This window comes from Monodon monoceros, unplaced genomic scaffold, assembly GCF_005190385.1.
Source record: "Monodon monoceros isolate NGI ecotype Baffin Bay Population unplaced genomic scaffold, NGI_Narwhal_1 Super_Scaffold_18, whole genome shotgun sequence".
NCBI lineage: Eukaryota > Metazoa > Chordata > Mammalia > Artiodactyla > Monodontidae > Monodon > Monodon monoceros.
This window is the reverse complement of record NW_021703774.1, coordinates 43070597-43094065: the sequence shown is the minus strand read 5'-3', so window position 1 is coordinate 43094065 and position 23469 is coordinate 43070597. Positions and strand designations below refer to the sequence as shown.

At 36.2% G+C, this 23469-nt stretch overlaps 1 protein-coding gene across 3 annotated transcripts in view; it reads left to right on the top strand.

Annotated features, from left to right (window-relative positions):
* The window catches only part of HMCN1 (hemicentin 1), a 508266-nt gene that overhangs the window by 286645 nt on the left and 198152 nt on the right, over window positions 1-23469 (top strand). For all 3 annotated transcript variants that reach the window (XM_029226849.1, XM_029226848.1, XM_029226847.1), the window contains exons 31-36: window positions 585-863; window positions 1379-1660; window positions 2382-2490; window positions 3520-3689; window positions 4866-5020; window positions 8825-8948. In XM_029226849.1, the coding sequence (XP_029082682.1) occupies window positions 585-863; window positions 1379-1660; window positions 2382-2490; window positions 3520-3689; window positions 4866-5020; window positions 8825-8948 (1119 nt within the window). The remainder of the gene's footprint in view (window positions 1-584; window positions 864-1378; window positions 1661-2381; window positions 2491-3519; window positions 3690-4865; window positions 5021-8824; window positions 8949-23469) is intronic.

The following is a 23469-nucleotide window of genomic DNA, read 5'->3' as shown; positions in this document are numbered from 1 at the left end:
GAGAGGCCAGACATGTGGTTACTGAATTATGAAAGATACACATGTAGCCAATTAGATGAGTATAATTGAGTGAATGAACTCTCTGTGGCGGTTCCAAAAAAAAAAAAAAAGAAGAAGCAAAAGTTAAAGACTCCACAGCTATTACCAGTAGCTGGATCTGAAAGCATTTAGGCCTTTTGTATTTCCTGGGGAGAGGGCATGCAGTTGTACCTCATCTGACATTTTTGCTCCCTTGGCCTCATTTCAAACTTATTGTATTTACTTTAAGTGGGATTTATTTTGTTTTGCTTTGTTTGTTAAACATGACTTTCTTAGTTACTGTAATATGATCTATTGGGCTTAAATGAACCCCTGAAATGAAAACTGACTTTCTGCTTTTCCTGAAATCTGAAACCCAAAAGGACAGTGATGAAGATTGTTTTGACAAAACAGGCAACTAATTATCAATAGGTAAATCACAGACTTCCTAATTGTCTTTAATTCATATTTACTTTAATGCATTATTTAAATATCTATAGCGTTTGAGACTTTGATTCAGATGCTAAAACTTAGAAGACTTGTTTCTGTTCTGAAATCCTTTGTAGTTCCACCTAGTATTAAAGGAGGGAATGTCACCACAGAAATATCAGCACTGATCAACAGCATAATTAAACTGGAATGTGAAACACGGGGACTTCCAATGCCTGTTATTACTTGGTATAAAGACGGCCAACCAATCATATCCAGCTCACAAGCACTTTATATTGATAAAGGACAATTTCTTCATATCCCTCGAGCACAGGTCTCTGATTCAGCAACATATAAGTGTCAAGTAACCAATGTTGCTGGGACTGCTGAAAAATCATTCCATGTGGATGTCTATGGTAAGGAAAAAAATATATGTTTTAATTATGTACTTTTCTGCCTATGCTTTCTAATATGGCAACATGCAGTTTGTTCACTAATAAATCCCTGTTGGGTTGGGTTGTCTTTGATATGCATACATTGGAATTAGAAGAATTTGTCTCATGATTTGGAAAAATATTTTTAAAAGCTAAGGTTAGCAAGAAGTGGCCCATTCATTCAGTCAACCATCTGCCTATGGCACTAGGGAATCTAGACCATCTGATTTTTACGGAGAAGGTAAAGTAGTTCTTAGGACTAAGCTCATTATCTCCAATTTGTCCTTTTTAAGCCAGACACAGTATAGAGTATCCGACAATATTTAGACTGATTGCAGATAAGCTGAACCAAGAAATTCTTTCCTCAGTAGCTTAGGGGGAGATGGACATATAGGTAGTTTCCGTAGTCAAACTACGTGAGTTAAAAATGAAAAGAATCCTCTTTATTTCATGAGGATTTTAAAGAATTGCCTGAAATATTACTCTTTTCTACGTAGTTCCTCCAATGATTGAAGGTGACTTGGCTGCGCCTCTCAATAAGCAAGTGGTTATTGCTCGTTCGTTGACACTGGAATGTAAAGCTGCTGGCAACCCTCCTCCAGTTCTCACCTGGTTGAAAGACGGTGTACCTGTGAAAGCGAGTAACAACATCCGCATAGAAGCTGGTGGGAAGAAACTAGAAATCATGGGTGCCCTAGAAGTCGACAGGGGACAGTATATATGTGTGGCTACCAGTGTGGCAGGAGAAAAGGAAATCAAATACGAAGTTGACGTCCTAGGTAAACGAGGATGCTGCCACCTGTATTCTCATATTCCTAGCAAAAGCTGACTAGTTTATTAAATGCTTTTGTGTTCATGGAATAATAAAACAATCTTAGAGAAGGTTTAGTGATCTGTTCAACTCTGGACTACACATTACTGAGTGGTGGATTGATCACCAGAGTCCCAAGATCTAAAAACCCACATAAATCTTCCACTTGCCCTGATAGGTACACTTTGTAAGTAGGTAGATGCCTTTTTACATTTGTGACAATATCTGACTGTAGTGAGTGACAGCATGGTCTCTTGTCATGAGCACTGTGTTAAACAATAGGAAACTTAGTCTGTGGCACTTGGAAAGTCATCTTGTAACCTTACATCTCTATTTCTTTATAAATTGAAGGCTTTCAATGCAGGCCCAGTTTTTGAGGTTCCCTTATCTTATTCTTATGAAAATAAGCAACATAAAATATGAATCAACTTTATGTTTTGATGGCATCATCAGCCCCATAGCGCTAGATTAACTGAGAAAAATTCACAGTGTGTCGAAAGTATATTTATTGATCGTGGCAAATGTGTTTTGTAAAAGGTATTTTACAATACATTTCTGAAGTCTCCTTCATGTACCAAATGACTATGATACTTATCAGCCTTCTAAGTGCAACTTAGTATTGCTTAAAGTGATGCTATATTTTTTCTTGTAAACATTTCTTTGTATGTTACATCCTTGCTGTTTTCTAGTGCCACCAGCTATAGAAGGAGGAGATGAAATGTCTTACTTCATTGTGATGGTTAATAACTTGCTGGAGCTAGATTGTCAAGTGACAGGCTCTCCTCCACCAACTATCATGTAAGGGTTTTGGTATGTCTTCTAAATATCTCCCACCTCTTTATTTGAGTGTTTTAGAGCTGTCTTGAAAGAGGTTCTGTGTCATTCAAAAGTGATTTGTAAAATTATACTAATTATATCCCTCTTTTAAAAGACGTACTCTATATTCAAGGCAACTTTTATCTGATACTCACAGGGCCCATAAATCTCAATTAGAAGACTTCGTTATATGCTCTTAAAAATTACATTTTCAGTTCATAGAGACAGACTATTAAGCAGTATCTGTCAGATCTTCCTGAAGCACTGAAATGTTAAATGAACAACAGAATTTAAAGCAGTATGCCAGACGTATTAAGGAATAGTGGAAGTTAACATGAATACATGATTACCAATACTTTTTTCTCATTCCTTCATTCACAAAGTATTTCTTCAACACTTATCTTTCATTTCCAAAGTGCTATGGGATATGCAAAGGAACAGATACTCAGCTAACTTTGGGGCTAAAATATGTTCACACATGATTATAAAACTAAACGGAAAGTGATAATTCATAATAAATTAAAAATTATAATGCTATATGATTTTAGGATTTTATTTTACAGATGTTTTAAGATTATGTGTGTTTTGTTGGTTAATATTATTTAAACATTTGAAGTGAGTGATATGTAGGGGCATTTGCCTCTTTCTGTAGCCCAGCATTAATAGAAGAATGAAGAACTGTACACATAGTTCTTGGGTTCCAATAATATGCCAGCTTCTTTGTTAAACTAGGTTTCCTTTTTCTTTTCCCTATTTACAGTTTATTTTATTAGAGTGAGCAGATGGGAAATTAGGCAAGTACATAATTGAGAATACATATATATAAATGTATCATATATACATATATACACATATACATACACATATGTAAGTATATACGTCGAATATATGAATAAATGTAGTTCCTCCGAGATAGATAGATTGCTTTAGAAACATAGTTATTTAAGATATAGTTAGGAACATAGTTATTTAAAATATGTCTCCAGACTTCTTTTTGCCTTATTTCTGTAGGTGGCTGAAAGATGGCCAGCTAATTGATGAAAGGGATGGATTCAAGATCTTACTAAATGGACACAAACTGGTTATTGCCCAGGCTCAAGTGTCAGACACAGGCCTTTATCGGTGTGTAGCAACAAACACTGCTGGGGACCACAAGAAGGAATTTGAAGTGACTGTTCATGGTATGCTGAAGAAGGAGCATTTCACTGAAAATTCATTTATGCATTGTTTCAGTATCTAATTCAGAACTTAGCTCAGTAATCTGGATAAATCTTGAGTTGTGGAAAGTAGTGCTAATTTGAGATAGAATTTGGATCAAATTTGAATTAGATATTGGAAAATTTTAAGGCACTTTACTAACACAGAAGATTTAACCAAGAGGTATCATGTGAATGAACTGAGACAGGATTTAAATGGTAAGAGGTATATTCTGCATAGAATGTGAGGGTCTGAGCAATGAGATCAAAGAAGATAGAAGAGGCAGGCAGCAAATTTCAAATAAAGGGGGGATACGAGTGTTCAAAGGTTCAGCCAAAACAGGAGGGAGTGTGAATAAAGTCATTTCCAGAAATGGAGGCTGAGGGTGTTATGCAGGATCCAGGGCACATAAGTGCACTCATGGAACTGGTACAATAGGGTTAGAACCATTAGTCTAATGACAGAAGCAACCCTCTGCCAGGGTATTAGGTATCTCACTTGCCAGCAGACCTTGGGAAGGGAGGGACTGGAATGAGAAACTGGAGAGTGTTTGGAAGCCACAATTAGAGGTTTCTATGAACATCAACTTCATTATTCCCAGGCGGACTGGTTTTTTCCTGCATTTTGATGGAATACAGCTAATGCTGTTTCTCAGTCTCAATTCCAATTCTTGAGGGAGGGAATCTGGCAGGCCCAGCTTAAATCAAGTTACTATCCTGGATTTAATCAGCCTTGCTGGGGACAGAGTCATGTGGTATAAATATGGGTACTGGAAACCCACCCCGATTTAGTGAGGCAGTTCTAGAGAAAGGGCAGGTTATAGTAGATCGGGAAAACACACCAAGAGGTTGTAAACCAAACATACATGTGGATTGCAGTTGCTGTAAATACACTTCACTTATTCTCTGGAGAATTAGAGACCCATAGTTAAGAAATAAGTAATCTCTAAAATTGCTAAAAGCTATAAGTGAAATGCATGGAATGAAATTATTCTGTTTGTTAAAATAGGCCTCTGCCCTTTTCTAAATTTTGAAGTTTCAAGTTCTTGGATACAGACTTTTTTAAGTGTTTGATCCCACTGATTATAGTTTTTGCTCCCTCCCTCACTTCCTTTATTCTTCCTTCTTTCCTTTCTTCTCCTCTCTTTTTCTTAAATCTAGTTCCTCCAACAATCAAATCCTCAGGGCTTTCTGAGAGAGCTGTAGTAAGGTATAAGCCCATCACCTTGCAGTGCATAGCCAGTGGCATTCCAAAGCCATCCATTACATGGTTAAAAGATGGCCAGCCTGTCAACACTGCCCAAGGAAACCTCAAAGTAAGTATGAATATTATTTTGCCCAAGAGGAGAAAGCTATATATGGAGCTATCATATTCTCCTTTCTTAATTATAGATTTTCCTGTTGGATAGACTTGGCAGGAAATGTACTAAAACAATATGTGTTTTCCTTAGGATTTTTCAGAATTTAACTTAATATTTTGATTTGAAAAATGGAATTAATTAAAGACTAATAACAATGATGTTAATTTTAACATAGTGGTTGGTATTTTTATTATTTCAGTTTATGCCTATTTTAATTATTTAAAAACTAGTATCTTATGGATGAATAGTTCATCAGTACTAAGTAAGTCAGAGTATCCTCAGTATATTCACCATTGACCACAATTAAGGTAGAATTATATCTATTGATACATAAACCTAAGTGAAATGGTTTCTTGAAAAACATAGTTTAGTTTATAAACATCATGATGGCAGAGACTCAGTCTCTATGAATAAGTTCACTTGTGTATCTTTCATATTGAGTATAGTCCCAGGCATATAACTATATCTCAGTACATATTTGTTGAATTAATAGGTAGATTGCAAACCTGAGTAATCTACATGATACAATTAAAATAATTAATGGATTTTGCTACTAAGATCAAGTTAATTGACTAACGTGGGTTTGAGCTTTGCTTGAGGTAGGTTTCAGTAACAAGGGATGTGCCAAGTTCTTCTCCTGGCAGAAGTGATGGATATCTGTTCATTCATCATTCCTATTGCAAATTCAATGGAACTAATCTCACATATTTGCGCTAACAAAAGATTTACTGTGTAGCCTTCTAACACAGCAGGTAAACAGCTGTTTACCTGGGAGACAGATATTTATCATACAATCGTACAAAAGTATAATTGCAAACTGTGATGAGTAATTTTAGGAGACAGTATAGAGAGGTATAAGAACAGATAATGAGGAAAGCCTTTGAGCGTGTGTTGGTTTGCAACCCCTGGAGCTTCCCGGGTGTCATTTGAAATCGGCCCCCTATTCAGAGAGAGCAGAGAGAGATCTAAGAAAGAGGCACAGCACTCCAGATTGGTAGGGGGCAGGTTTAATAAGCAAGGGAACTTACTTACTAGGCTTGTCTTGGATGACTGCAAGATGAGTAGATCTCCTCACGTGCCCACCAAATCTTAAAAGTTTATATAGAGATCTTAACTGGGTTCAGTCATATATCCTGTCCAGATGGTCTCAACATAACACTACTATCTCAAGGCTGCGTCCTTGGGCAGTTTCTAGCACTGGGAAAGAAGATGGAATGCACATTCCAAAAATGGGGAGAGAATGAGGAGCCTCCAAATGCCTGAGTCCAGCTCACGGGTCATCCCTGCGGTCACATCCTCTCAGTGACCTCCTCCAACAGCGTGAGGGAGGGTAATTTATGGAGAAAGTCTTTAAGCGGAGATCTGAAGAACATATGGAGTTAAGTGGGCAAATTAATAGAAGAGAGATGAGTAGAATCTTTCAGAGGAGATGTGCATGGGCAAACAACTGAAAGTAAAGGGGAGCATGACACCTCTTGAGAATGTGAAAGCAAGCCATTGGATTAGGGAACCAAGAGCAAGGGAGAAATGGTATTAGAGGAGACCAGAGGACAGGTAGGAGGCATTTAAGTAATGTTAATGATTTTATTTTCACTTTGCGAATTTCACAGTGCGAAATTTTTGAACAGTTTTAAGAGAAGAGTGACATGATCAGGCTTATATTTTCAGTAGTTACCTAGGCCCGTTTGGAGAATGAATTGTAGGAGTCAAGAGTAGATATGTGGAAATTAATTGAACTTATTTGCATTTGTCTAAGAGAGAAAAGATAGAAATTTGGACTCACATGCTGGCCATAGAGATGAGGATGCATGGATATATTTGAGAGTTATTTATTGGTTAAATCATTAGGGCTTGATTATAGATTGTTGATGAAAGGTGAGGGAGTGGAGAATATCAAGAAAAATTAGTAGGAAGCTGATCTACACAAGTACATAAATAGTGATGCCATCCAGTGAGAAAGGAGACTTTGGAGGAAGATAAGTTTGAGGGGGAATGACTGTGATTTGAGTTTTAGACTTCTGTGTGTTGAGTTGACCTTGAAATAAACTAGTGGAGTCGCCAGGTAGACCATTGAATATATGGTCTTGGAGCTCAAAAGATAGTTCTGGCTGGGGATATTGGCACACAGATCATATTTGAAACGCATGGACGTAGATGAGTTAATCCAAGGGCAGAATAAAGAGTAAGAAGAAATAGAAAAAAAATGATCTAGTTCAGAATCTTAAGAAATTACTGCACTTAAAGGCCGTATGCAAAAGTCTAGAAGTGAATATAAGTATATGAATAAGTATATGAATAAGTATATGAATAAGTATATGAATAAGTATATGAATAAGTATATGAATAAGTATATGAATAAGTGTAAGTATATGAATGTGCTACTTAGCGTGTTTAGTACAGTATGGATGAAGAATAAGTTACGTGGGAGTTTATGTGGGAGTGTATGGAGAGAAGATCTTATGGGGTCAGAATGCGGTAAGCCTGGAAGGCTTTGCTGAGTTCGGATTTCATTCTGGGCAAAGTGGGATGCCATGAATGAGCTTTGAAGGGGGACTGATAAAAGGATCAAATTTGCATTTTAGATAAATTATTCTGGCAACAGTATGCAAGGCAGATTAACAGTTCGGGAGATTGGAGACACTGGCATATAAATTAAGGAGCCATTATAATCCCACAGTGGCTGTGAGAATGGAGACAGGGGGTCTGAGAAACACAGAGTGGTATAATTGCTAAGAGAGTCAAAGTGGGCTTTGAAACCCAGATGACTGGTGCCATTAAACAGGATTGGAAACACGCAGTGAGAATTTGGTTTAGAAATACAGGAAAACAGCTTTGTTTTGTATTGTTCAATTTCATGTGCTAACCTGTCCAGCAGATAGCTGGAAGCTCAGGAGAGAAGTTGAGGCCAATGCTGTAAATTTAGGAGTCTGCATGGGATTCTTCATCACAGCCATGGGTTTGGATGAAAACTATCAGAAAGCTAAGTTTCCTGTTTATGGGACAGGAAGAGGAAGGAGATTCCATAAAGTAATCTACTAAGAAAGTCAGAGAATGAGAACTGTACCTTCAGCTCCCAGAGGGCAGAGTGACTGAAGGAGCAGGAAGTCAACAACGCCAAATGCTGTAGATGGTGAAGGAGAGTATGAGTTCACTGCCTAGGCGGCTGCATGCTGTGATTAGAAGTTAACTGGTAACCTCTGAATAATCATTTTCAAAAAATAACCACTGAATCACCAGTTCCAAAATGGTAGAGGCTAGCTGTAATGCGTTTAAGAGGGAAATAAGGAAAACCAGTCAAGGAAATTTATCTGCATTTCCATTACTCATATTTTATAATTTTTATTGTTTTTCTGGCCCCCATGACCATTTAATCAAAAAAGATTGTTTTAAAACTATTTATGAAGTGTTACATAAATGTGACCATGTTTTTTTCAAATAGCTTAAATTTTCATCACATACCTCATAGTTGCAGTGCTAAAGTCTTTTATTCAGTGGAGTTTTATGACTGTACCAGCAGGCTTGCCTTAGGTAACACTGTTTTGTGTTTTCCAATGACTAAGAAAAGCTTTTCAATCAAAATAGTCTATTTTCTTGTGCATGATGAAGTGATCTGGCTCTAATCTATCAAAATATAATTAAGATACTGGCATAAAAATATAACTAGATATTATAAATTTAAATGAGTTTGTCTATTCAGCAGATGTTTTCAAGTCCAAGTATAAAGTACAAAATGTTGCCATACTTTCTGATCCCAATTAGATACAGTCTTCTGGTCGAGTTCTACAAATTGCCAAAGCCCTCATGGAAGATGCTGGCAGATACACATGTGTGGCTACCAATGCAGCTGGAGAAACACAACAGCACATTCAACTGCATGTGCATGGTAAAGGCATCTTCACGTCTTAACAAGAGTATTTCTGTGGCTTTTTTAAAACATAGTGGGCCCATTTTTATTGAAGCAAGTGTTTATTTTAATCTGTATAAAAAAAGTATATAGATTTTTTTTACATTATTTTCATTATAATTGCTCATATCAAGATCTTCAGGTTTCAGGTTGTCAAATAGGAAGTGCTGGAGCTCATAAATAAATAAATGCACTACCCTGTGTTTTAATTATTTGAATTCTGTCAACTGATAACTTTGTACAGATAACGTCTGTTGAAAAAAAAAAAAAAAATCCAGAAGTTGCAGGGTTTTTCCTTCGCATTGTCTGTGATTATCCTGCTTGCCTCTAAGATGGATTTTGTGAGTAGAAGCTATTCTTGACTCAGGATCTTCTCTCATGTGCTTTAATAAAAAGTCTGGTTGGCTGTGGAACACTTCATGAATACTGCAGCTTCACAGGTAAACTTGAAAGATTACCTGACCTTGAGTGTAAGACTTCACATCTCTAGAGGCTCATCAGAAAGGGCCAAGAATTGTAGGCTTGAGCTTTCCTAACTCAGCCAAGGATATTTGCAGAGAGCTAGCCAAGCTCTCATTGTACATGTTGTTCATTTTCTCTAATTCACATGATTGCTTGTTAAACTTTTATTCATTCATTCATTCCGTCCATCCATTCATTCATATATTTACTCTACATTTTCTGAGCAATCTTAACCTAGAAGAACACTCCAGCACTTAGTTTAATTCCAGGTATATAGCAGGCAGTCAATAAATATTTAACAAATGAAAGAGTAAATAGTAAGTGAATGAAAAAATTTAGTTTGAACGTTGAATTCTAATCTGTTTCTTTACATATTTTCTTTTATTTAAGTCACCCAGTTAAAAGATTTATATCATCAGTTCTCTAAACGTTTCCAATAAACCAGCTTTTTCTTTCCCCAGTTCTTCCAGTATGAACACCTAACTTATGGATGTCATACACACAAACCGTGTTCCTTAAGAGGACCTTTATTTTTTCATTGAATAATTAACCTAAAGACCAATATCTGAGTGTAACCATCTTGGAATGGTCTCACTATAATTGAGGGTTGGGGAACAGGCTGACCCTGCTCTCCCTTAAGTTGCCTTGAATTTACCTTGTTCCTCATAGGGCCTTGTATATCTTTCTAGTGTTCTTTGGCAGCTGTCTCCAGCATATACTCAGACCTCCACTTCCATCTAAGAGTGTGCTGGGGGTGGGCTTGTTCTCCTTCCCCATTTTTCTGCTCTGAGTCTCCTTCTCTCCTCCTTATACAGGCTATTTGTTCCCTCCCTTCCAACAGTTTCAATCCTTATCTGATCTCCATTGTTGGCTGAAGGAAATAGTTGAGTGGGATAGCATGATGTGTTGTAGTCATCTCAGGCACTGGAGTCATGCCGACTTTAGTTTAAATTCTGTGCTAAACGTGATCTGTGTAACCTTGAGCAAACGATTTAACCTCTCTGAGTATCTGACTTGCAGAGTGCTTTTGAGGTTTAGAGGTATTAGACGTAAAATATTTCCCACTTTTACTCTTTCAGGAGTTATCAAAAAGAAAGATTTGGTTTTGTTCTCTAGACTGGTTTAAATTACTTAAATGAAGACTCTGTAATGAAGAACAGAATATATGTCTCCAGAACTGGGAAGAACCAAACTTCAGTGTTTGAGGCTCTCCAACTTGCATTCATAAAAATCATAGGTATTGCTTGTTAAAAGTACAGCTTCCTGGGCCCATTCCCACATCTCCTGAAACAGCATCTCTGATGCAAGTAGTCTGTGCCATTACGTGGAGGTACGTTGGCTCAGACTGTAAAGACTGGCCTAGAGACTTGCCGGTGTAGTCAAGAATGACTGAAAACTAGAATCCATAGAAGAAATCAAGTATCCCATCAACTACCTAGCAACAACAGAAAAGAATAAACAGATTCACTACCTAAGAAAACACAAGTCTATAAATATGCTGTCTGAATATGGTAACACAATGTATGTTAGTAGGAGATGCAATTAGTGTACATACTGACATGGAAAATCATCAGAGACAGGGGATGCAGGCTAGAAGATGTCTGAGTTAATGTGAAAAGAAAGAGAAATAGAAGGTTAGTCATTGTAAAGATTTATTAAAAACTACCAAATTATGGTTTTCTCAGGGTATATGCCCAGTAGTGGGATTGCTGGGCCGTATGGTAGTTCTATTTTTAGTATTTTAAGGAACCTCCATACTGTTCTCCATAGTGGCTGTATCAATTTACATTCCCACCAACAGTGTAGGAAGGTTCCCTTTTCTCCAGCATTTACTGTTTGTAGATTTTTTGATGATGGCCATTCTGACTGGTGTGAGGTGATACCTCATTGTAGTTTTGATTTGCATTTCTCTAATAATTAGTGATGTTGAGCATCTTTTCGTGTGCCTCTTGGCCATCTGTATGTCTTCCTTGGAGAAATGTCTGTTTAGGTCTTCCACCCATTTTTTGATTGGGTTGTTTGTTTTTTTGATACTGAGTTGCATGAGCTGTTTGTACATTTTGGAGATTAATCCCTTGTCAGTTGCTTCATTTGCAAATATTTTCTCCCATTCTGAGGGTTGTCTTTTCACCTTGTTTATGGGTCCAAAAAAGAGGGGATATGTGTATACATATAACTGAGTTGCTTTGCTGTACAGCAGAAACTAACACAACATTGTAAAGCAACTATGCCCCCCCAAAAAAAACTACCAAATTAGATGGAGAATATAAAACAATCTTCTTCATACAAATCACCAATAGGATAGAGGTAAGATATATTAGTAGCTGAAAATGTTTAATCTAATACAATCTTGACTTGTCTGGATACCATTTCATCAACCTGAAGGGAGAATAAATGATGAAGTGAATTTCTAATCTAATACAGATAATGGTCAACTTGGAGGAAGTAGTTGGCTAAGAGCATGTGATAGGAATCTGAACAGAAAGTTGGTGTATCATCTTGGCACTCATGACGGCAGTGTCACGTTGGATGAAAATGGCTCCAAACTTGATTCTGTCCTCTTCAATACTTGTATTAATAATTTCGGTGAGAACTGGAGTTGTTAAAAAAGGTGTAGGAATTTCTAAGGGTTGATAGATTTCAAAAAGACCTCAGAGGTTAAAATGACAACCTGACGTGAAAAATTGCATAAGAATAGAGATAGAATGGCTTAAAGATACCACACATTGAAATACTTGAGGTATTAATGGCTCTCTCCAATTACTGTAGATTTGATAATTCAATTTCATAATAAAGCTAATCAACCTTAGAAGTCAGTAACAGAAGCTTATAGTAGCCCTCTTATATTCTTGCTCTCTGAATGCTTCCAAAGTGTTGTATCTAATTCTGGTGCTATATATTGAGGGACATTGAAAAATCTATAGGGAAGCAACTCTTATTTAACTTAGTTCATTTATCAATTTATTTAATCAAAGAAACTCAGCTTTCAGATTGTTTAGTATTTTGCTTTCCTATAAAAAAGATTGTAGAAGCTTCCATTCTTCTCAAACATGGAAAAAAGTGTTTCCAAAAGGTGGAGTAAGGGTGCATGGTCTCCTGGACTAGAAGATGAAGTCATGATCATGAGAAGGGGAATAGTCTCATGATCTCCTGTGTTTTCCAGGCGGAGTTCTGTCAATTATAAAAGGCTGAGGCTCTCAGTAGGTGGTCCTTTTGATGATCAAAGTTTCATAATTCTGGAAGTTCTAATTCTCTAGACCAAACTATGAAATTATATTTAAACCTCAGATATTTGCCAAGTGAGACAGATGTTTCCACAAACAAATGATTATTTGGGGTCTAATGGCTCAAGCATTCATTTCATCTGCACTTAATTATTTCCTAGCTAAAAGCAACCAAGTGAAGTGCCCAGAAGTAGGATATTGTGCTTAAAAGCTCTGAATTTAGGCTCCTATACCCTCAAGTAATATCTGGAGGACAGTGGGCTTAGATGTTAACTTTTTAAAAGCCCCATTTTCTCATCTGTAAAATGGGAAGGATGAAGATAATACCATAATCAGGGAAGTTGTTCTGAGGAATAAATGCAAGACTAGACATGAAAAATTTAGCCTGGTGTCTGGTTTCTAGTCATCATCTGTAAGTAGTAGCTTAATGACTGTTTCAGCCAAACACATATTTGGCTTCTGGCACTTCTCACTGTACCAACATCTTAACAAATATGTCTAAAGTCCTGCTGTCTTTACTGTTGGCCGGGAACCATCTTGAGTCTGTATTAGCTGTCTGGTTAAAACATTAGTAGAGAACCCTTAATTTAATTTTATTATTTTAAAGTATTTGCTTGGCTAACATCTGCTAACACCCACTTAAAAAAAGGTTTCTATATCATTTCTGTGTTTTGCTTAATAACTCACTTGTGGCTTAAAGGAGACTTGAGAATATTATAAGGGAATTTTTTTTCTTTTTTAAAGGATAACTTCAGTTCTGGGCGCTACTATACTATTTTCTTGGTATAGATGAATTTATTATTTACTATATTATAATTTTGGTGGTTAAGGTGTATTATCTCACCCAAATCACTTTTAGATCAGTTGTGTATTAATTCAAATTTAACCAGAGTTTGAAAAATGAATGTATGACTCTGAATGATTAAAATAATAGGCAAAATTTAGACCCACAGTATGTCCAGAAGAAGGTATTTTGTTTTTGGCATGATATACGCCTAGAACTTTTAGAAGAAAGGAAAAAACTAGTTACGTTGAATGGAATTCAATCTTCTGCTTGGAGTATGCAGACATCTTTCTTACTGTTAACATAAGATATTATTACCTTACTAATTATTCTTCTAGAACAGCATTCACCTAAATTCAGATTTCCAAGACCATCTCTTTAATGCTAGAAGGGAATAATAGCATTTATATTTGTATTTACTTTTTAACCTAAAAATGAACCAGCACCGTTTATAGAAAAGAGTGATCTTTCCCCATTGAATGGCTTGGCAGTCTTTTTGAAAGTCATTTGACTGTAGATGTAAGGGTATGTTTCTCTAATCTCAATTCTATTCCATTGCCTAAGTGTGTATCCTTATGCCAGTACCACTCTGTCTTTTTTATTCCTTTTTGTCTCCCAGCTTTATTGAGATATAATTGATAAACAAAACTGTATATGTTTAAAGTATACAATGTGATGATTTGATACATGTATACTTTGTGAAATGATTACTACAATCAGGTTAATTAACACATCCATCACTTCACATAGTTACCATCTTTGTGAGTGTGTAGTGAGAACACTTAATATCTACTCTCTTAGCAGTACAGTATTAGTAATAGAATAGTCACCAAGCTGTACTTTAGATTCCCAGAACTTATTCATCTAATAAATGAAGGCTTGTGTCCTTTGACCAGCAACTCCCCATTTCCCCCACCCCGCAGCCCCTGGTAATCACCATTCCACCAGTTTCTATGAGTTCACCTCTTTTTAAATTCCACATATAAGAGATCATATAGTATTTGTCTTTCTCTGTCTGGCTTATTTCACTTAGCAAAATGTCCTATAGATTCTCTTAGGTTGCTTCAAGCGGCAGAATTTCCTACTTTCTCATGGCCGAAAAATATTCCATTATGTGTGTGTGTGTGTGTGTGTGTGTGTGTGTATACACACACTATATATATGTATATATACAACATACATCATATGTATATGTTGTATGATAATACATATAATACACACACACACACATGAGAGGGGGAGAGAGAGAGAGGAAGAAAGATAACATCTTCATTATCCTTTCCTCTGTCTACGGACATTTAGGTTGTTTCCATGTCTTAACTATGGTGAATAATGCTACAATGAGCATAGGAGTGCAGATATGTCTTTGAGATACTGATTTTACTTCCTTCAGATATATAACCAAAAATGGGATTGCTGGATCATATGGTAGTTCTATTTTTAATTTTCTGAGGAAACTTCATACTGTTTTCTTGTTGATTTTTGTCTAATTGTTCTATTCATTATTGCAAGTGGAATATTGATATCTCCAGGCTTTATTGTTGAATTGTCTTTCTCCCTTTGATTCTGCATAGTTTAGTTCCATGTATCTTGAGACTCTGTTGTTTTGTGAATATATGAGACTCTGTTGTTTCCTCATATGTTTTTTGATAAATTGATACTTTGTATCATTTTAAAATGTCCTACTTTGTTGCTAGTGACAGTTTTTCTTTCAAAATCTACTTTGTTTGATATTGGTATAGAGTCTCCATTCTTATTTGGTTACTGTTTGCATGGTATATCTTTTCCATCCTTTTACTTTCAACCTATTTGTGTCTTTGAATTTAAAGCTTGTCACTTGTAGACAACATATAGTCAGGTCGTGTTTTTATTGCTGTATTGCTTCTTAAATCCATTCTGCTAGTCTCTTCTGCCTTTTGTTTAGAGTGTTTAATACATTTACATTTAATGTAATTACTGAGATGACAGGATTTATGTCTACCATTTATATGTGTTTTTATATGTATTATGTCATTTTTGTTTTTATGTTCCTCCATTACTACCTTTTTGTGTTAAATATTTTCTTTTTTTACTATATTTTTGAGTTCATTTTTAGTGGTTGCCCTGAGTATTACAATTAGCATCTTAATTAATAATGTTATAATTTGGATTAATACTAATTTAATTTCAATAGCATAAAAAACTTTGCTACTATATAGGTCCCTTCCCTTTCCCCTCCTTTAAAAGTTACACCTTTACTCATCATGTGCCTATCAATACATATTTATAATTGCTTTATGCTATTTCAATTCAGAGAGGAGAAAAAAATGTTATATGCAAAATATATAGTTTTACTGTCTTTACCATTAGTTACCTCTACCAGTGCTCTTTTTTTTGAAGTAATTAATTAATTTATTTATTTTGGCTGTGTTGGGTCTTAGTCGCTGCATGTGAGCTTTATCTAGGTGTGGTGAACGGGGGCTACTCTTCATTGCGGTGCACGGGCTTCTCGTTGCAGTGGCTTCTCTTGTTGCAGAGCACGGGTTATAGGTGTGCGGGCTTCAGTAGTTGTGGCACTCAGGCTCAGTAGTTGTGGCTCGTGGGTTCCAGAGTGCAGGCTTAGTAGTTGTGGCTCACGGGCTTAGTTGCTCTGCGGCATGCGGGATCTTCCTGGACCAGGGCTCAAACCTGTGTCCCCTGAATTGACAGGCGGATTCTTAACCACTGTGCTACCAGGGAAGTCCCTACCCGTGCTCTTTTTTTTTTTTTGAGTTTTATTTTATTTCTTTATCTTTTATATGGCAGGTTCTTATTAGTTATCTATTTTATACATATTAGTGTATATATGTCAAATGCAATTGCCCAACTTATCCCACCACCCATCCCTTCTTTCACTCCTTGGTGTCCATAAGTTTGTTCCCTACATCTGTGTCTCTATTTCTGCTTTATAATCTGGTTCATCTGTAACTTCTTTTTAGATTCCATGTATATGCATTAATATATGATATTTATTTTTCTTTATCTGACTTACTTCACTCTGTATGACACTCTCTGGGTCCATACACATCTCTACAAATGACCCAATTTCGTTCCTCTTTATGGCTGAGTAATATCCCATTGTATATATGTACCACATCTTCTTTATCCATTTGTCTGTCGATGGGCATTTAGGTTGCTGCCATGACCTGGCTATTGTAAATAGTGCTGCAATGAACATTGGGGTTCATGTGTCTTTTTGAATTATAGCTTTCTTTGGGTATATGCCCAGTAGTGGGATTGCTGGGTCACATGGTAATTCCATTTTTAGTTTTTTAAGGAAAGTCCATACTGTTCTCCATAGTAGCTGTATCAATTTACATTCCCTCTAACAGTGTAAGAGGGTTTCCTTTTCTCCACAACCTGTCCAGCATTTTTTGTTTGTAGATTTTCTGATGATGCCCGTTCTAACCAGTGTGAGGTGATCCCTCACTGTACTTTTGATTTGCATTTCTCTAATAATTAGTGATGTTGAGCACCTTTTCATGTGCCTCTTGGCCATCTGTATGTTTCCTTTGGAGAAATGTCTATTTAGGTCTTATGCCCATTTTTGGATTGGGTTATTTGTTTTTTTTAATATTGAGCTGCGTGAGCTGTTTATATATTTTGGAGATTAATCCTTTGTCCGTTGACTCATTTGCAAATATTTTCTCCCATTCTGAGGGTTGTCTTTTCATCTTGTTTCTAGTTTCCTTTGCTGTGCAAAAGCTTTTAACTTTCATTAGGTCCCATTTGTTTATTTTTGCTTTTATTTCAGTTACTGTAGGAGGTGGGTCAAAAAAGATCTTGCTGTGGTTGATGTCAAAGTGTGTTTTTCCTATGTTTTCCTCTGAGAGTTTTATCATGTCTGGTCTTACATTTAGGTCTTTAATCCATTTTGAGTATATTTATCTGTATGGTGTTAGGGAGTGTTCTAATTTCATTATTTTACATGTAGCTGCCCAGTTTTCCCAGCACTGCTTATTGAAGAGGCTGTCTTTTCTCCATTGTATATCTTTGCCTCCTTTGTCATACATTAATTGACCATAGGTGCATGGGTTTATCTCTGGGCTTTCTATCCGGTTTCATTAATCTATTTCTGTTTTTGTGTCTGTACCTTATTGTCTGGATTACTGTAGCTTAGTATAGTCTGAAGTCAGGGAGTCTGACTGCTCCAGCTCCATTTTTCTTCCTCAAGATTGCTGTGGCTATTTAGGGTCTTCTGTGTTTCCATACAAATTGTGAAATTTTTTGTTCTCATTCGATGAAAAATGCCATTGGTAGTTTGATAGAGATTTCACTGAATCTGTAGATTGCTTTGGGTAGTATAGTCATTTTCACAATGTTGTTTCTTCCAATCCAAGAACATGTTATATCTCTCCATCTGTTTGTATCACCTTTAATTTCTTTCATCACTGTCTTATGGTTTTCTGCATACAGGTCTTTTGTCTCCTTAGGTAGGTTTATACCTAGGTATTTTATTCTTTTTGTCGAAATGGTAAATGGGAGAGTTTCCTTAATTTCTCTTTCAGATTTTTCATCATTAGTGTTCAGGAATGCCAGAGATTTCTGTGCATTAATTTTGTATCCTGCAACTTTACCAAATTCATTGATTAGCTCTAGTAGTTTTCTGGTAGCATCTTTAGGATTCTGTATGGAGAGTATCATGTCATCTGCAAACAGTGACAGCTTTACTTCTTCTTTTCCGATTTGGATTCCTTTTATTTCTTTTTCTTCTCTGATTGCTGTGGCTAAAACTTCCAAAACTATGTTGAATAATAGTGGTGAGAGTGGGCAACCTTGCCTTGTTCCTGATCTTAGTGGAAATGGTTTCAGTTTTTCACCATTGAGGACGATGTTGTCTGTGGGTTTGTCATATATGGCCTTTATTATGTTGAGGTAAGTTCTCTCTGTGCCTACTTTTTGGAGAGTTTTTATCATAAATGGGTATTGAATTTTGTCAAAAGCTTTTTCTGCACCTGTTGAGATGATCATATGGCTTTTTTCCTTCAGTTTGTTAATATGGTGTATCACATTGATGTGCATATATTGAAGAATCCTTGCATTCCTGGAATAAACCCCACTTGATCATGGTGTATGATCTTTTTAATATGCTGTTGGATTCTGTTTGCTAGTATTTTGTTGAGGATTTTTTCATCTATCTTCATCAGTGATATTGGCCTGTAGTTTTCTTTTTTTGTAACATCTTTGGTTTTGGTATCAGGGTGATGGTGGCCTTGTAGAATGAGGTTGGGAGTGTTCCTCCCTCTGCTATATTTTGGAAGAGTTTGAGAAGGATGGGTGTTAGCTCTTCTCTAAATGTTTGATAGAATTTTCCTGTGAAGCCATCTGGTCCTGGACTTCTGTTTGTTGGAAGATTGTTAATCACACTCTCAATTTCTGTGCTGTGATTGGTCTGTTTCTATATTCTATTTCTTCCTAGTTCAATCTTGGAAGGTTGCGCTTTTCTAAGAATGTGTCCCTTTCTTCCAGGCTGTCCATTTTATTGGCATATAGTTGCTGTAGTAACCTCTCATGATCCTTTGTGTTTCTGCAGTGTCAGTTGTTACTTCTTTTTCATTTCTAATTCTGTTGATTTGAGTTTTCTCCCTTTTCCTTTTGGTGAGTCTAGCTAATGGTTTATCAGTTTTGCTTATCTTCTCAAAGAACCAGCTTTTAGTTTTATTGATCTTTGTGGTCATTTCCTTTTCTTTTTCATTTATTTCTGATCTGATCTTTATGATTTCTTTCCTTCTGCTAACTTTGGGGTTTTTCTGTTCCTCTTTCTTTAATTGCTTTAGGTGTAAAGTTAGGTTGTTTATTTGAGATTTTTCTTGTTTCTTGTGGTAGGATTGTATTGCTATAACGTTCCCTCTTAGAACTCCTTTTGCTGCATCCCATAGGTTTTGGGTCATTGTGTTTTCATTGTCATTTGTTTCTATGTATTTTTTGATTTCTTCTTTGATTTCTTCAGTGATCTCTTTGTTATTTAGTAGCACATTCTTTAGCCTCCTTATGTTTGTATTTTATACAGTTTTTTCCTGTAATTGATATTTACTCTCCTAGCATTTTGGTCAGTAAAGAGAATTAATATGATTTCAATTTTCTTAAATTTACCGAGGCTTGATTTGTGACCCAAGATATGATCTATCCTGGAGAATGTTCCATGAGCACTTGAGAAGAAAGTGTATTCAGTTGTTTTTGGATGGAATGTCCTATAAATATCAATTAAGTCCATCTTGTTTAATGTGTCACTTAAAGCTTGTGTTTCCTTATTTATTTTCATTTTGGATGATCTGTCCATTGGTGAAAGTGTGGTGTTAAAGTCCCCTACTATTATTGTGTTACTGTCGATTTCCCCTTTTATGGCTGTTACCATTTGCCTTATGTACTGAGGTGCTCCTATGTCAGGTGCATAAATATTCACAATTGTTATATCTTCTTCTTGGATTGATCCCTTGATCATTATGTAGTGTCCTTCTTTGTCTCTTGTAATAGTCTTTATTTTTAAAGTGTATTGTCTGGTATGAGAATTGCTACTCCAGCTTTCTTTTGATTTCCTTTTGCATGGAATATCTTTTTCCATCCCCTCCCTTTCAGTCTGTACGTGTCCCTAGGTCTGAAGTGGCTCTCTTGTAGACAGCATACATACATGTCTTGTTTTTGTATCCATTCAGCCAGTCTTTGTCTTTTGGTTGGAGCATTTAATCCATTTACATTTATGGTAATTATTGATATGTATGTTCCTATTACCATTTTCTTAATTGTTTTGGGCTTGTTTTTATAGGTCTTTTCCTTCTCTTGTGTTTCCTGCCTAGAGAAGTTCATTTAGCATGTGTTGTATAGCTGGTTTGGTGGTGCTGAATTCTCTTACTATTTGCTTGTCTGTAGAGGTTTTAATTTCTCCATCAAATCTGAATGAGATCCTTGCTGGGTAGAGTAATCTTGGTTGTAGGTTTTTCTCTTTCATCACTTTAAATATGTCCTGCCACTCCCTTCTGGCTTTCAGCGTTTTTGCTGAAAGATCAGCTGTTAACCTTATGGGGATTCCCTTGTATATTATTTGTTGCTTTTCCCTTGCTGCTTTTAATATTTTTTCTTTGTATTTAATTTTTATTAGTTTGATTAATATGTGTCTTGGCGTGTTTCTCCTTAGATTTATCCTGTATGGGACTCTCTGTGCTTCCTGGACTTGATTAACTATTTCCTTTCCCATGTTAGGGAATTTTTCAACTATAATCTCTTCAAATATTTTCTCAGTCCTTTTCTTTTTCTCTTCTTCTTCTCGGACCCCTGTAATTCGAACGTTGGTGTGTTCAATGTTGTCCCAGAGGTCTCTGAGCCTGTCCTCAGTTCTTTTCATTGTTTTTTCTTTATTCTGCTCTGCAGTAGGTATTTCCACTATTTTATCTTCCAGGTTACTTATCTGTTCTTCTGCCTCATTTGTTCTGCTATTGATTCCTTCTAGAGCATTTTTAATTTCATTTATTGTGTTGTTCATCATTGTTTGTTTGCTCTTTATTCTTCTAGGTCCTTGTTAAACGTTTCTTGTATTATCTCCATTCTATTTGCAAGATTTTGGATCATCTTTACTATCATTACTCTGAATTCTTTTCCAGGTAGACTGCCTATTTCCTCTTCATTTGTTTGGACTAGTGCGTTTTTACCTTGCTCCTTTATCTGCTGCTTATTTCTTTGTCTTCTCATTTTGCTTAACTTACTGTGTTTGTGATCTCCTTTTCGCAGGCTGCAGGGTCCTAGTTCCCCTTTGTTTTTGGTGTCTGTCCCCAGTGGATAACTTTGGTTGGGCACATTTTGTAGGCTTCCTTGGTGGAGGGGATTGGTTCCTGTGTTCTGTTGGATGAGGCTGGATCTTATCTTTCTCGTGAGTAGGACCGCATCCAGTGGTGTGTTTTGGGGTGTCTGTGAGCTTATTATGATTTTAGGCAGCCTCTCTGCTAATGGCAGGGGTTGTGTTCCTGTCTTGCTAGTTGTTTGGCATAGGGTGTCCAGCACTGAAGCTTGCTGGTCATTGAGTGGAGCTGGGTCTTAGCATTGAGACGGAGATCTCTGGAAGACCTCTCGCTGATTGATATTATGTGGGGCTGGGAGGTCTCTGGTGGTCCAATGTCCTGAACTCAGCTCTCCCACCTTAGAGGCTCAGGCCTGACACCCAGCTGGAGCACCAAGACTGTCAGCCACACGGCCACGTACGTGGTGAGTTTCTTGCCTTTTGGGAAGTCTGAGGGCTTCTGCCAGCGTTCAGTAAGTGTTCTGTAGAAGTTAGTCCACACGTACGTGTATTTTTGGTGTATTTGTGGGGAGGAAGTTGATCTCCACGTCCTACTCCTCGGCCCTCTTGAAGGTCCTTCCAGGAACCCAAACGCATTCTACTATCCAGTTTCTACTTGGCTGCTTTTTTCACTGTGGTTGCAGAGCTCTTTGCTTTCAAGCTTACTGCTGAGGTAGGCAGAGAGTGATGGGAATAGAGTGAGATAAAATGTCATAAACCTCACTGTTCTTAATTAGATTTTGCTGTTTTTCTTGAATAATCACTTCTTTAATTATTGCAAGTGTTTGTTTAATTTCCAGAGTTGTGAAAAAGTTGGTTTTGATAATTTTTCCAGTGTTCTTTTTTGTTTTTTAATGGAGGCATGTATTTTCAGTCTTTACTCTGCCATTCTTGCTGATATCTAATCTTTTTTTCTTTCAGTCCTTTAGTGGAATGAAAAATAGCCAGCCCACTCCACAGCTCTTTTATTTCTTATTCTTACCATGTTGTTTTATTGCAGCTGCTACATAGTCTGTCAAAGCCTTCAGTGATCACTTTAGTGCAGAAGGCTTCAAGTTAGTATTTAAATAACTGTTTTGAAAGAAGGCGCCATGGACTAATTATTTTTCCTTTCCAGTTGGAAAAGTCAGATAGCCATATTTAAAGGTCTTTTGTCCTTAAATACCATATCATAAATCAGAATTTAGTGCAGAAAACAGAAACATTCTAGGCATTTCAAGCAGGAGGGGTTAATACATTGCATTAGATGGATACAAAGGAGCTACAGGTATGAAGGAGGAGTGGAGTCTAGGCTTTGTCTTTAGGAACAACTTCCAAGAAAATAAATATGACTCAAAAGAACATCTACTTTTGAGGACAGACTTTATTTTAAACTTGTCAGAAACCAGCTTTGAGTTTTATTGTCTTCTTTTGTTATTTCTTTTGCTTGTTTGTTTTCTTTGGTGTAGTCTTCTGCTTTTATTTTTATTATTTCTTTATTCCTGACTTCTTTGGCTTATTTTATAGGTCTTTTTCTGGAATCTGAGTTGAAAGATTGGAACATTTATTTTCATTATTTCTTAGTTTTTAATATATTAATTAGGGCTTTAAGATTTTTTTTGAATACTTACTGTTTAGTGACATTCCATAGGTTTTAGTTTTTCATCAATCTCATTCTAATTTATTTTTTCTACTTCTATACTTTTGTCTTGATTTCCTTTTTAATAAATTCTTTCTCCATGTAGGGAACTTTATATTTTATTACTGAGTTCTGTTATTTTTTTTATGGTTTTATTAAATTGTGGTTATAAATGCTTTATTGACATTTTTATGGCCTAATATATAGTCTGTTTTGAAAATATTCTGTTGGCACTTGAAAATAATACGTATTCTTTGTTAGCCATAAATACACAATTACATATGTATGTGTATATTATATGTAATATATATACACACATACAGTATGGATGGGTAATTTTAGTTCTCAAATTATTTGTAACTTTATGTTTTGTTTCACTGCATAGTCAATTTCTAAGAAAGGTGTACTAAAATATAGTACTTTTCAGTTTTTCAAATTTTCTCTGCTATTTAACAATTTTTGCTTTTTTATTCAGTGCCTAAAGCATTATCATTATAGTGGATTCTTTCTGAATTGTAACAGTTCAGTCAATAGAAAGCATTATTTTTGTCTTGTATAACAGTATGTCAGAAATTGATATCACACTTGTTGTTCTGGTATACCTTTGTCCAGCTCTTTATTGTCAA